The sequence below is a fragment of the Aulonocara stuartgranti genome, assembly GCF_965226115.1.
Source record: "Aulonocara stuartgranti genome assembly, chromosome: 20".
Taxonomy (NCBI): domain Eukaryota; kingdom Metazoa; phylum Chordata; class Actinopteri; order Cichliformes; family Cichlidae; genus Aulonocara; species Aulonocara stuartgranti.
The window spans coordinates 22,413,923-22,428,252 of NC_138956.1; the positions used below are offsets into that span (position 1 = coordinate 22,413,923).

At 41.0% G+C, this 14,330-nt stretch overlaps 2 protein-coding genes across 7 annotated transcripts; one reads left to right on the top strand and one right to left on the bottom strand.

Annotated features, from left to right (window-relative positions):
* Positions 1-2,634: 2,634 nt before the first annotated feature.
* hmga1a (high mobility group AT-hook 1a) lies at positions 2,635-8,965 on the top strand. 6 transcript variants are annotated; one of them, XM_082519207.1, is made up of 5 exons: positions 2,635-2,753; positions 3,785-3,893; positions 4,785-4,865; positions 5,911-5,967; positions 6,838-8,965. In XM_082519207.1, exons 2-5 carry the CDS (start codon positions 3,795-3,797, stop codon positions 6,895-6,897), a joined length of 297 nt encoding a protein of 98 aa, XP_082375333.1. In that variant the 5' UTR covers positions 2,635-2,753; positions 3,785-3,794; the 3' UTR covers positions 6,898-8,965. The 6 variants fall into 6 exon arrangements, with proteins under 6 accessions (XP_082375333.1, XP_082375335.1, XP_082375332.1 ...); XM_082519209.1 differs by having other exon boundaries at positions 3,785-3,878; XM_082519206.1 differs by having other exon boundaries at positions 2,638-2,753; positions 3,748-3,878.
* On the bottom strand, positions 7,360-13,970 carry smim29 (small integral membrane protein 29). The gene is made up of 5 exons (XM_082519211.1): positions 13,853-13,970; positions 13,073-13,372; positions 12,890-12,915; positions 12,671-12,776; positions 7,360-11,418 (listed from the first exon to the last, which is right to left on the bottom strand). The coding sequence occupies exons 2-5, from the start codon at positions 13,178-13,180 to the stop codon at positions 11,350-11,352; spliced, it is 309 nt and encodes a 102-aa protein (XP_082375337.1). The 5' UTR covers positions 13,181-13,372; positions 13,853-13,970; the 3' UTR covers positions 7,360-11,349.
* Between the last annotated feature and the right edge of the window lie 360 nt (positions 13,971-14,330).

The following is a 14,330-nucleotide window of genomic DNA, read 5'->3' on the forward strand; positions in this document are numbered from 1 at the left end:
TATTATTGGTATTTTTAACATGTTATTTTTAGCATTTGCAATAGGATGCTACAATAAAGTGTATGAAGATACAATTTAAAATTGGTTCATCCCTTGAGTTAGATGATGCTTTTATGCTTGAATGATTTATAGGTGAGCGTTAAGTGGCTTAACAAACAGATTTCCGATGGATGGATGGATGGATGGATGGATAGATGTTTATGTTTAAGAGGGTTTAAATTATCATGAGACGGGTCAGTAAAGGTGCACCAAAGACATAGAGGATACCTGGCAGGTTGATGCTATCACACCCTTTTTAATTTTGTCTTTACAGGCAAAAGTAAAACCAAAGTTGCAAAGGCGCACATGCTTTGTTTTGTTTTTTTGTTTTGTTAGTCCCCCCCCCCCCCCCCCCCGTTTTAAAATCCAACTATTTTACATCTCAGCTAAATATAAAGATAAAGCAATCATTTGCTTTTCACCATTACTAATCAGTCACAATATCCACTCCCTAAATCGGTCTCCAGGTGGTGCCAGTGGTGAGAGTGACAGCATTCTACACACACACACACACACACACACACACACACACACACACACACACACGCAGAGAGAGAGGGAGAGAGAGAGAACCTGTCTCCATCCACATACTGAAGGGTGGGTATGCCAGAGATTTGTGGGGGATGGGCCTGAAGTAGATACGAAGGAAGTGAATAGACTGAGAAATTGAGAGGGAAGGGGGTGGCATGCAAGGCAAGCACATGCTGAGCAGAACATTGGACTCATTGAGAAAAGCGCTCTCCATTCATGCTCTATCCAGTGCCCTATTCACCAAACTCCCACTCTCCTTGTCATATATGTACAGTATATTGACATGCATGTGCTCTCCGCTGATAACAAAGCCTTTGGAGTCTGAGTCATTTGATATGTGCGTTTGCTGTAAGTTACTTGAGATCTGCCATGACCTAACAAACAGAGAGGTAGAATACACACAGAAGGCGGCGAAAGGTCCCCTTACCAGCACTTTAAGGTCCCACTGCATTTTCAGAAATCTGTTTTCAATTGGATAGTAGCAGACCCATCAACTCCACATGGGTAGCTCATTTACAGGAGAACCCCCTGTGCGAAAGTGGGCTACTGTTGCCTACTACCTACTGGAAGCCTAGGTTGTTTTATCCGCATTCTCCACACCCATGCAATCAACATCAGACGTTTGTCCATTTCACGGGAGCAACATGAAAGGTCGACATATTTAACTATAAGAATAAAAGAGCAGTAGCAGTAAGGGAGTTTTATGGCTCTTGCATGCGCTTACTCATGGAACTCCTCTATGGGTGGCATATTGTCAGGATGGGATAACTGAGTGGCCTTGAACTCAGATTAACGTTTTCTGAAATACAGCGACAGCTACTGCCTGTTCTCAACAGGTACAACGCAACGCTACAGTGATATCATTGGAAAAATGAGTGAATAACATAAAAGCAATATTTTGTGGGGGGGTTTTAAATGTGGCTAATATTATTTTTTATCATTAAGATAAAGCCATCAGTGAAATATTAAAAATAATATCCAAATGTTGGAATTTCTTTTTGAAAAAATAAAATACAAATAAACCCCAAATGCTTAATAAAATTAAAAGTCGTTTTAGTGGGGTGTTTTTTGTCATGGTAAATGGCACATAACACAACCCTATACTATATTATTAACCATTAAATATTTAAGATGAAGGAAAAAATTAAGACAAAGACATACTTTTATTTAAATTTAAAAATATGGAAATTAGCTAATAAAAAACTCAGCTCAACAAAGTAAAAACAGATAACAAGGGGAAATAGCTTGGAAAGACTAAAGAATGGACGCAGTTAAAAAGAAAATATAAAGAGATTAATAAATTTAAATATGATACAACAAAGAGAATATTTAAATTTTAATTTATTAATCTCTTTATTTTAACATAAAATGTTGTCTCAACAGATAGAGGCATTTCTGAAACATAAGAAACTGTACCGGGATCACAGCATCACATCCATGTTTTACAATGTTATTTGCACAGAGGTTTATGCAGGTGAACTATTTACATGCATCACATTGATATTACAAACCTTAAAACACATAGAAGATCAGCGTAGTACTGTACCTAAGATCTAAAACCAGAACTGAATTATTTTATATTATATTCTGCAATACAGAGACAATTTTGTACATTTTTTCCCACTATATTATGATGATATTCATTTTGTTGTTAAACAAACGCATTACTGTGTTATTCATTTAGTAAATATTTAACTTTTCATTTTAATGCATTACTGGAGTCGTGTTTTACCTGAGCAAAGGATGTAAATCATTCCCGAGCTCAAAGGCAGCTTGTGTTTACATTGGAGAAGGTCATAGTTCATTCACAATTTTATTGTGGAGACAGTGGTATGTGTTGGTTAAGTTAATGTAGTATGAGACAATATAAATACAGTTAGTAGTCATTCTTTCCTTGGTTCCTAAAAGTATATCCCGCCACTTAAAAATATGTTTTTATATTTTGTGATTGAACCTGGAGAATTAAAGGGATCCGTAAGTGGGTGGGGGGTTGGGCTGCTAGTAGTACTGTTGGTGGCCCACTTATATCTCCGCCCTCCAATGTTCCAGCTCCCATGAGGGCGGCTCTTTAAATTGCCCCAAAACTCCTCCTGGCTGGCGCCTTTTTCCTTTATCTGTAGGAGACAAGACGAGCACGTGCGCTATTTATAGGACGTCGTTGGAGTAAACTTCTCATCCTGCTGGTAATTTTTATTATTTTATTATTTAAAAATAAATTTTTTTTAAAAAAAAAGTATATATATTGACCCGCTCTCATTTTAATTCATAACTGTTTTTAAAGCGGCATGAGCTGGGATTTTAAAGGGGCGGGCTGTGTGTTGTCTGACGAGTAAAAGCTGTAGCCTATAGATCAGAGCGAGGCTTTTTAACCGGGTACAACCAGCTAGGCTTAAAGGAAACATTTCGTCTTAAATAGAGCAGAGGTTGCTACCGAGCGATAAAGGTGAGTGCACAAGAAAAGGACGTCGAAAGGCAAGCTAAAGTTTGCAAGCTACAACCGCCTAAATGCATTTTTACAGAGAGGCATCTCTGGCGAGAGGACGCTGCATGCTTTAGATGTGAAGCCGTCTTTTGTTGCTCCGGCCCGGGCTCTGGTTCCCGCAAATGAGCTCTGCTTGCATTTTCTATAGCACTCAGAAAAATGGGTGCCGCCATGCAGGCTAGGGCTTTACCCTGCAAATCCAGACGAGCACACACTAGCCATTGTGTGTATGTGCATGTGTGTCGGCGGCGGAGGAGGAGGGGGGGGATATCTCTTCGTCGCCCCGGCGTGCAGACATGCTGCGAGTGTCATGCGCAGGCCCGATTGTTGGCTACAACAACTACAGCAAACGGGCCTCTAAACATGGTCGTGGAGGCAGGGGAGCGCCGGGTTCAGTAGTATTTTGCAGGTTTGCTCGGCCTCCGATCGCTTACTGAGTCCCGGCTGTACCCTGCAAGCCAGTTTGATCCCAATCCAGTGTTTGTGTGGCACCGTCGTCTGTGTAATGGAGCACGGTTGTGACAGAAATAGACCTGGAAATAAGCGCGGATTAATTGAGTTAAACGCGTTACCGGTGTGTGGGTAGGCCGCCCCCTTTTTTTTTCTCCTTTTTTTTTGTTTGCTGTTGCGGTCACTGAGTTTAATAGCCCGTGTATTTTTCTGTGTGTGAACTCGACGCCTCCCCTTGCTGCAAGAGTGACCGGTGTGATTTATGTCTTTGGGTCTGAAAAGCTACGCAAACATGAGCGACAAGGGGACAGTCTCACCGAAAGAGAAGGAAGCCACAGAGAAGAGAGGGCGTGGAAGACCCCGTAAGCAGCCGCAGGTAAAAACCTCTGACGTAAGTAGTCCCATTCTGTTCTTCTATTTATTGGAGAAAGTGTGCTGTTGTATTTTTTTTATTATTATTGTATCCCAGAAATTACAATAAGGATGTATTTAATATTATTAAAAAGATGGGAGCAGATTTTTTTTTAAACCCTTTAACTCAGGTCTGCTGCAGCTGATGCTCAGGTAGATATTATTGCAGCTGAGCTTCTCATGCATATCCCTCAATGAAATTAAGACTCCTGAAATGGCTGCAGCATGCCCTTGTGACCATTTGCCCCTTCCTTATCAGTGTAAGGGAAGAACAACAAACTTGCCACATGTCTCACTGGTTTGTAAGCAACCTGTAACCTAAAGCCTTTAAACCAGATTTAACCCCCTACGACCCACCTCTGCTCCCCATGTAATGGATGACATAGCAGAGTCGACGCGCACAGTGGCTCATATACCTGTCACTCAGCCTGCTGTGTTTTTACTATTGAATTGCTCTGTTGCTATGAGCTGCGGTTGTAAACACAGCAGAAATGCAACAGGAGGCGCGTCAGCCATGACGAAGCTTACAACCACACATGAATAAGATAACTCACCTCGAGCTGAATGTACCTTGCTTTTTTGCATGTGACGGTAATCCCCTAAGTGCTTACTGTTGCATATTTCCCTTAATGACACATCTGTTATTTGTGAACTTGTATCTGCTGGACCATGGCAACCTTTTTAGCATTTAATGCACATAAGTTGCACTGTCTTTACCTCAGAGAGCTTTGTTTTGTTTTTTTGTATGTCTATATTTTGATTTGAAAACCTTGATCTTGCAATATAAGCCAGATTTTTAAGAGCTTATGTTCCTAAAATATTGTCCAGATGTTTTATACTACCCTAACTTTGTCTTGATTGTGATTGCCAGGAACCAAGTGGGTCCCCTACTCCAAAGAGGCCCAGAGGACGGCCGAAGGGCAGCAAAAACAAGACAACCGGCAAGGGCAAAGTAAGTCAATGCAGTCTGCAGACGTGTTTTCACATAGTGACAGATAGTGAGTTCAGCAGCAACGAGCACACATCCTGATCCGGAATAGCTGCAATTCCAAGATGGGCAGTCGGCGTTAGTGTGGCATTTGTTGTAAATTTGTTTCTTGCAAGTGCTTTGTCTTTTTCTCCAAACCCCGGATTCCTTTTGGTTGATGAACATTTTAACGGTAGCTAACCACCTCCTTGTAAAAGGATGTCCTGCTGTTACTTGAGATATATTTGTTGGCTGTAATCTGGCTGCTTCCCCCTCGTGGTGTCAGAAATAGCTTGGCTAGGGTTCCCCATTGTAAAGACCTTGGTTTACTGCCTCACACTTTCTTTTTCTTTTTTTCTTGTTGGTGATGCTCACCCTCTACTTCCTGTCCTCCAGCTTCCTGCAGCTTGTCATGCAAAGTGTGGTGCAGGTGCAGAGGCCGCAAGACTGTTTCCAAGCTGACACTAAGCACCCCTCCGCCCCCACCCAGCACACAGCCCTAGTTCTTCTCTGCCTGTCGTTACCATAGCAACAACTGATTTTTCTCCCCCGCCCCAACCCTCCGGTTCTCCCTGCGCTCGGTCTTCACTGCTATGTATGGGAAAGGCGGAGGGAGAGGAAGTCGCGCATACATGTTTTGATATAGGTTTAGCAGCGAGGGCCGAGCTGCAGAGGGTTTGTGTCTCCGCTCAGTTTCACCAGCTGTCTCTGAGCCTCAGACCAGGTGGCCAGCGAACTGGAGTGCCCTGTGTGCAGTTCCTGTCGGCCTTCCAGATAATAGCCAATGAACCCAATGCCCCCTTTCCATCTGTGTCATTTTAGAGGCCTTACCGCCATCTACAGGCAGCTAGATGCAGAGCTCTAGGAAATATTGTTTACACCATTGCTTTTTGTGCCCCCCCCCCCAAAACAAAAACAAAAAAAACCTCAGAAGTTTTAGCAGATCAGCAGGTCAGTGACCTTGAGGATCACAACAAAATGTTAGAGCCCACTTGGAGCTCTCTTGACCTTTTTCCGTTTTCTCTCACAGAAGGCAACGGCAGCCCCATCTGCAGGGGGAAAACGCAGGGGAAGACCTAAGAAGGAGGTAAGATCCCATGGACAAACAAGTGTTCACATCAGTTAAGCTGTTTCTCTCCCAATTGAATTATGCTCGGTATGAGTGCCTGCAGGGTGAAATTGCATTTTCCTAATTCCCTTGCCTGCCTTGTTCCTTGGTCTTTTTTTTTTTGTCTTTTTTTTTTTTTTACTCATTGGCTATTTTGGGGTCTTGTGTTCATTCAGAGTTGCATGGTCAACCACTCTTTATTGAGTAGTTTTAAAATGGCAAATGTCTTTAAAGGTTTTCTGTTTTGTTTTTTTTTTTTGTTTTTTAACCAGATGTTGACAGCAGGATATTTACTTTTAGGAGCTTCAAAATGAGTCGCCCAACTACATACAGCCGGTCAAAGCAGCATGTTTTAATCTAGGAGAAACTGCGGTCTTGTAGTAACATTGTGTCATGTGCATGAGTGGTTAGGGCGTACTCGTCTGAATTGCATTAGTCACAGAAAGGAATGACCCACAGTTACCCTCCTAACTAGGCTCCTCATTTTTATGAATGGACATCTTGGGCCAGCAGTAAGTGTGAGCAGGAAAGGCAAGAGGGCAAAAAGCAGGATGCCTCATTGTGACTCACTGCTGTGTGTATGAATCATTTTTCACTACAGATGGCTCACTCTTCCCTTGGGTGTTCTTCATGCCACAGTGGTTTATCAGAGATTTTATAATAACATTTAGTCTCTTTCTTGTTGGTGCTTGGGGGTTATTAAAGTAAAAACAGTCGCGTTGAGGCATGAATCACAGGCAGCTATTGTCGTTGAACACTGATGGTGCTTTGGGCATTTTCCTTGTGGGTGTGGTCAAGGCATAACTTAACAGCCCCCCTTCCTTTTTTTGTTTTTTTCCTCCCCTGCAGGAAAAGGAAGAAAAAGCATCCCAGGAATCATCTGAGGAGGAAGAGGAGGAGGACCAGTAATTCACAACGCATGCTACCTCACTCAACATACTGACTTACTGTTAACCAGAACTGGGCTGTATCTCCAATGCCAGTGCCACCACATGACCACTGTTCACGACAAAGCCCCCTTTTGCCAAAGGAGGGTTAACACAGTACATATATCATGCAACAGCACTGGATAGAACGATGGACTTGCTCAAGCATAGATCTAAGAATTACATGAAAGGTAACAGCCCGTTTCTCTACATGTCATGTTATTACAAGTCTTTTATACTGGACAAAAAGGTGTTCTCCAAGGAGCCTGGACATTTCCTCCATTTTTCTCTTTTTTATTTTTATTTTTTCCTCTCCCCTAAAGGTGGTTTGTAGGATGTTTTCTCTGCTTAATGTTACTTATTTGTTGTACCCGCATCTGAGATGGTAGGGCATATAGATTTTTCTCCGTGTTTTGTACTGGACAAAGGTGAATTTTACCTATACTTCTTTTTTTTCTTTTTTTTTTTTTTTCAAAAGTTTTTCTTTTTTGGTTTTGAGTGTTTGTGTGAAGTGGTTAACCTATCCTTTGCATTGTATTCTAGATGGAGTTGAGCTTCAGCATTTAGGATGAGAATAGGTAACTGATGGTAGAAGTATCTTTTCCTAATCTGCATAACTGACTTCACCCACCCGATTAGAGGAGAACCATCTTTTGCCCTCTTCCTGTAGGACAGTTTAGATTTTAGTGATGCTTCTCAGACTTCCTTCTCAGTTCACTGCGTATAGTGGAGAGATGTAAAAGTGTATCATTAGACTCGATCTGACTTACTGTTTTGTTTTTGTTCCTTTGGGTTACATACATTTTAAAACACGTGTGCTGCTTTTCATGTTATAATAAAACTCTTTCGTATGTGTTTTTTAAGGTTGGCAGAGTTCTAGGCTTAAAGTCATCAGTGTCGTTTCTTCAGGGAGCTTTTACAAATGCTGTTACATTGGCGTCTTTGTCCTCACATGGTCCTCAGTTTTCCAAGCCCTCACTCTCAATCACTTATAAGGCAAACTGCAATTGATCGGACAAGGAGTTTGATTGTAACACAGGATAGTTGGTGGCACTACTATCCAACAGGGCTGTATTATTATTTTATTTTTATTTTTTTTCCCTCATTCCATCTAGATCTCACTGCTTCGCCTAGCTTGGTCCTCCTCTCATCACTTAGTATGGTAATAATAAAAAGAAACTTTTTCCTTAGTCCTTTGAAGATGTGTGTTGTATGCCGTCTGCTATGGTTAAAGAAAACTTTTGTGTATTTCTAAGTGTCAGGGAACCCACAGTCACAGTCCACTTAACTGGGTTTTTCCACACACCTAAGCTGCTACAACCTCAGTTACGAAACCCGGAAAACTGCAAACAGGCAAGACAATGCCTGGAATTTCATACCTCACTCAAACGGCTTATTTTACCATTTATTGCAACTGGGTTTTTTAAATGTAACCTCTGGCATGAGTTGACAATGTTTGTATATTTTATTTTATTTTTCCTCTCCTGACTGTAATGAGAGATCCAAGGGGTCGAGTATGTGATTGTGTGACAACACAAACACTTCTTGGCTCATTCATAACCGGAGCTGGCAGACAGGTTTTTGGTTTGTTTTTTTTTTGTAAATGTGTGAAGCAAGTCAGGGAGACCTGTCAGCTTGACGACTGTGTTCGCTGACTGTGGTAGATTAGCAAGTGTGTTTTTACCCTTTTAAGAAAAAAACTTCTGGTGCACTGAAATGTTAGTTCAGATTTTCATGGACAAATGTTTGTGATGGACTGGGCGCTTTTTCCATGTTCCGTTGGCCACCGTGTGTCTACCACTGCCACACGTAGCCATCCTCACCGTACTCGTACAACGGTCATTTCATGTCCTCTATCAACTTCCTAGTCTCGATATCATGTCATTTTACATAGTAACGTCAGTCATCCGTTGATTTATATACTGTAAACTCAATAGGATGGATCATTCTTTTTAATGTACACGTATATAAATGTACAATGTCTATATTTCTATGGTGCCCTACAACAATTTGTATCAGAAAATGGTCAATAAAGAGAATTTTCTTTGTCACTTGTTCATATTATTGCACTCTGCTGTGCAGCTCATGCAGGCTACAATGATGCATTGCAACTATGTACAAAAGTAAATTATATTTCCAGCGTTTCAACTACCTTACCAAGTCTCTTGAACCAATGGATGTACAGTCTGAAAAGAGAAAGATTGTAACAATGTTCCCAAAATTACATTTGCATCAGTCCATCTCCTCAAACATCACCTGAATGCACAGCCTTTCATGCAAAGTTTACCAGAGGGGTGTACTACATGTTAGGAATAAGCAATCGCACTGAGAGTGCACCACTGCTTGATAACGTCTAGAGCTGCTGGGCTCATAGGGACCAATCACATGATGAAACGCCTCTTATGTGAGCACTCGCAGAAGCTGAAGCAGAAAACCTGCCTGAACAGTTGAAAGACACCATTACCCATTTTATCTGACAGGGGGTTTAGGTTTTGTCAAGAAAGCGTTGCAATGTTGAACTTCATAGTTGAACCCCTCTGGTGTGTCACCTGTGCAAATCTCCTAAGTCAACAGTGGATACAATTTTAAAGATGAATGGCTCATTTCATAAAATTCTTCACAAAAGATGAAAAACTAGATAATGCATAGAATAGAAACACAATTAGGCTGATACTTAAGCACCTCTGGGTATAATAACTAGTTGGCCATCCCAAGTTTGCAGAGCTGGGTTCTCAAAGTTTAGGGAGCCAATGTAAGTGGACTACCCAGGAAAAATCCACACTTTAAAGTGCCTGTTCAGCAAATAGTGGTTCATGTTGGCATTTGCTTTATTGTGTGTATGTGTGTGTTTTTCTGGGCTTTAACAATTACTGAGGTGTCTATTTGTCAGTGTTAATAAGATTCATTCATCTATGACAACTACAGCTAAATGTGTTGCAATTTAATAGAAATGCTCCCACATCTTTTTGTGCACCGCTATGACAGACCACCAAATGGTAAGCCAAACTTTGAGAACCACAGCTGTAGAGGGTCAGGGTGGGGCTGGAGCCCAACCCACAGGTAGGGCACTCCCTGGACAGGTGGAAGCAAGGACTAGCGCTGAGACAACCAGCAGCAGTCACACCCAGAGCCAGCCCTGGAGTGTGGATTTTCTTCTGACACTGTGGATAAAGCACAGTGGGAAAACAAATGCCACACAGAAAGGTTTAAACCCAGAACTTTCTTGCTTGTTATGCACCACCATGCCGCCCACACTTTTAGATGTCATAACTGATAACATGACATGTTTGAGCATTACATGCTCAGTACAATACATTAGCTGTTGGACTGAGTAATGCTTCCCCCATCTGAGGGCAGTTAAACAGTTCAATTGTTCTTAGTTTACATTCACAAATGCAAGGCAAAAAAGGAACGGGGGAGGTTATGACTTGTAAAGAAAAAAAGAGCAAGACTTCCTGAGTGCTTAAAACAGTCAGACTTATGGCATTCATCTGAACAGATTCTTCAGCTGGAGGCAAATTTGTTGGTGCCATGCCTTGTAGACAGGACATATTTTGAGAGCTAGTCAGAGCTCATTTTAGGGATGAGAGTTTGGTGTTATTTACTTCCACTATCTGGCTTTTCATGCCATTGATAAGAGTCACAGGATTTGGCTAAACCACAAAAAGACGTGAAGCTCCAGGCATGACTTAGATTCTTTAAGCAAAGTAAAACTAAAGCGAGCTGTTCAATCATTTCACTGAAAATGAAACTGAAATCAAATTTAGCAGCTTGATCTTAGCTGCTAATTTTATTTTTCAGCAATATGAGGTTTTCTGAGAGTTTTGCAACAATGTAACTGTTGAACGCTACACTAGTCATTTTATCAGAGGATGATTTGTTTTTCTAATGCATTGCACACAACTCGTTTAAAATCACCAGCGCAGGCAATGATCACAATTCCTCTCGCAGCAGGACTGCTGATTTTTAAAGGGTACAGCACATTCATGCCACGAAGAGCACAGCTAGTACGAATGCTCACTGCAACCCACAGGAACATAACAGCTTGCCACACGTCGCCCACAACAACATAGCAAATGTAAACAACAAATTAAAAATCTACAGGTAGCTGTACCTTTGAAACTTTGAGTCATGTCACTGAATTTTTCAATAAAAACAGGTTTAAATAAATAATTTCAAATAAATAATCTTAAGGTACTGAGACTGTTAGGCACACAGGATCGGCATCAGAAGTTCAACGTCAAAGTGTACATAAAAGAGAACAGGAAAATGCTCATCGTCACCGATGTGCTCAGAGACGACAGTAAAAGGAAGCAAATAAAAGCTAAGAAGTATTGTACACGATTGTTTGTACATCACGATAAAAATTACTGATCTCTGTGGTTGCAGGTTTGTCGTCACACCCCACAGTGCTCAATGTCAGGGTTTACCAACATCATGCATTGACGTCTTTGGTCAGAAGAGGGTGTTGCTGTTGATAACTTGACGCCCAACTTTGTACAATCTAAAGGAAAAAATAAAAAAAAGAGAGAGAAAAGCATACAGCTTAATAAAGTTATTTGAAAGAGCAAAAACATTTACTCAAGTGTGAAATCTCTTCTCATGAGAGGACCTGAAAACCTGCTTCGAACTAAACAATACTTTCGCACTCAAACCAAATTATACCAAGCTATGATGATTTGACAGTAGTCTCAGTTTCATATAACGAGATTATAAAATTCCTGCATGTCAAACTTCCACAGCAGAGGTAAACCAAGCTCGATTCATGCAGTAAAAGCCCGATGTCTTTCCGAAACCGCACAACCGTGGAATATCTTCCATAACAGGACTTTCAGGGTTAACTGAAATTTAATTTGCTCTCGCTGTATTGGATTAAAGACAACAAGGACACATTTATCACTAAAACGCAGGCAGACAAAACCTGAACTTTTTCCATGGCTACTTATCATTAGGAGTATGTGACTTTTTTTTTTTGGTAATTTGGGCAAACTGACCCATTAAGGGCTTTTTCAAGCACTGCTCACATTTGTCCCTTTCCCATCTATACAACCCCACCTTGACTTGACAAATAAGAAGTAAAACTTTTTGACAAACTTTTTGGACAAAGTGAACATCGCCATCTAGTGAGCCTCAGGATTCAGTGCACGACTCGGCTCAAAATAAAGTGCTTTTTACTGGCAGACTGAGAAAAATGAGAAGGATTGTCATTTTATTTTCTGAAAAATAAGCTGATGTTAAAATTCTGTGTTGGGAAAAGACATGCATACTTGTCAAGGGAAAAAAAACACTATAAAATTATTTTTCAGATATTACTAAACCAGAAAGGCAGATTGTTTCATTTATATGGAGCAGATTTCAGGTCAGATATTAATAACTATGAGTCATTTGACGACCATATTCCCATAAAATTACAACTGGCTAAACTCGTTCTACTACTAATACTATCATCCTTTCTACTCTACTTCTATCTATAACTGAATGCAATAGAGGAACTGACCAATCAGTAGAGGAACTGGTGCACGCTAAAGAAAATTTCACAACCAATATAATTAGACAGTATACCAAACAGTATTAAGAGAATGTTTTCACTCTGCCTTTCTTAGAAAACGTGGTTGTGCAACTTTTAAACATGCTTGGCACAAGAATCCATGTCTTCCAATGGGAGCAATACTGAAAGAGTCACATAAAAACGACAAGCTTTACCACTTGCACTTCCAAGTAAAGAATCCAAAACTGTAAAAACTGATGTGCCTTACCCTTGTGTCCTCTTCTTTCCACAACATTTCTTGTTCGGCTTCATTAATCTCCTCTGAAGGATCGTACGTGTACACTGGTAATAGCTGATGACGCAGTCTGTCAACTCTGAGGGACCAAGAAAAAAAACATTGATTCAGTGAAGGTATAAAGGTAAAAAAAAAGAAAAAACAAGAAAAAAAAACTGTTCAATGATGTTGATGGATAAATTTTAATCCTACCTCCTTTTCCTGCGAATATACATTATCTGAAATGGACAAAATGAAAGATGTTACATCCGCTGTGTGTACGCTTGGATCTCAATTCACACTTGACTTTTAAGTTAGTAAGATGTAGGACTGCTTCATAACACAATGGCTCAACTTGACATAGATCATCCTATGCCATGTGTTCAAACCACTTACCACAGCGGCAATTATCCCAGCAAAGGTTATGAGGAAAAATGGCACCAGCACATAGCTGACAGCCACATTCCCATCTATGGTGGCAGGGGACTGAGTAGTACTGTTCATTGTAAATGTTAAGCGATAAGGGGACACAGGGGGCTGCTTGTGCAAGGCCTTTACGAGCAGCAGACACCCTCCCTGTTGCAGTCACTGTGCAGCGGATCACTCCTCAAGCTGCCCCCTTGTTGTTTCTGCCTCATCCTCGTCGCTCATGTGACTTCCACATGGTATCACTGACCTCCCTAATCAGCTACAAATCTGAGGACACGGGGAAAGGAAAGAATTTGCACGGTTAGCCAAAGAAACTGTGAGTTCATACAATGGCAGATGAGTTACTTGGTTGGAAAAACAAAAAAAACATGCAGTAAACTCGTTGTGGTAAATGAAATAGACGTTTCAAACACTCAGTGGGCCAATTACACACAACATAAACACTGAATGTCTTGTTAGCAAGCCACTATTCCCCTGCTCAGTATTCTGTGCGTTTGCCAAAGTGCCAATTAACTAAGGCAGGCAGTGTTCCCTGTTCTAGTAAATCAGGCTAAAATATAATTTAACACTCGTTTAATTAACTTCCCGCTTCTATGGAGCTGTTAGAGACCCAGCCGAAGGTACCTACCGTTAGCTGCACCGTTACACTATAGGCTGTACAGCGATACAAACGAGACTAGGCTGATTTCTTACACGCCAAAGCTATATTTTTTAAAATTCTGACATAATCGAATAAACCGTACTCACTGTGTGTTGTGCATAGCCTCTCTTTTCAGTTAATGCTGTGTTGTGCTTAGCAGAAGCTTCACTTCCGCTAGCCGCAGCAGGTCCAGGCAGGCAGAATCCTTCACAATAAAAGCGTATTGATGACGTCAGAAATCACGTCTCAAAAATGTTCCTCATTATCAGCTTTTTTAAAATCCGTTTTTTGTTTTGTTTTTTAAAATTTATTTCGTTTTTTTTTCCTTCTTGGTAGAGTGTCAGCTAGTTGCTGGAAACATTCCTCATAGAGTTTGGTTCACATAGATGATATGAATCTCTGGTTCAACCACATCCCAAAGCTGCTCTATTGGATTGAGATCTGATGACTGTGGAGGCCATTTGAGTGCACTGAACTCACTGTCATGTTCAAGAAACCAGTTTAAGATAAAATTAGCCTTGTGCCATCATGTGTTTTCCTGCTGGAACTAGGCATCTGAAGTTGGGTACGCTGTCCACTTAAAAG

Excerpts from the sequence above, each read along its gene's own strand:
- hmga1a (XM_082519205.1), top strand. The coding sequence starts at position 3,765 with ATGTCTTTGGGTCTGAAAAGCTACGCAAACATGAGCGACAAGGGGACA. Across the intron at positions 3,894-4,784 it reads CGCAGGTAAAAACCTCTGAC|GAACCAAGTGGGTCCCCTAC; the intron begins GTAAGTAGTCCC and ends TGTGATTGCCAG. Across the intron at positions 5,968-6,837 it reads GGGGAAGACCTAAGAAGGAG|GAAAAGGAAGAAAAAGCATC; the intron begins GTAAGATCCCAT and ends CCTCCCCTGCAG.
- smim29 (XM_082519211.1), bottom strand. The coding sequence starts at position 13,180 with ATGAACAGTACTACTCAGTCCCCTGCCACCATAGATGGGAATGTGGCT. Across the intron at positions 12,916-13,072 it reads CTGGGATAATTGCCGCTGTG|ATAATGTATATTCGCAGGAA; the intron begins GTAAGTGGTTTG and ends TGTCCATTTCAG. Across the intron at positions 12,777-12,889 it reads TATATTCGCAGGAAAAGGAG|AGTTGACAGACTGCGTCATC; the intron begins GTAGGATTAAAA and ends TTGGTCCCTCAG.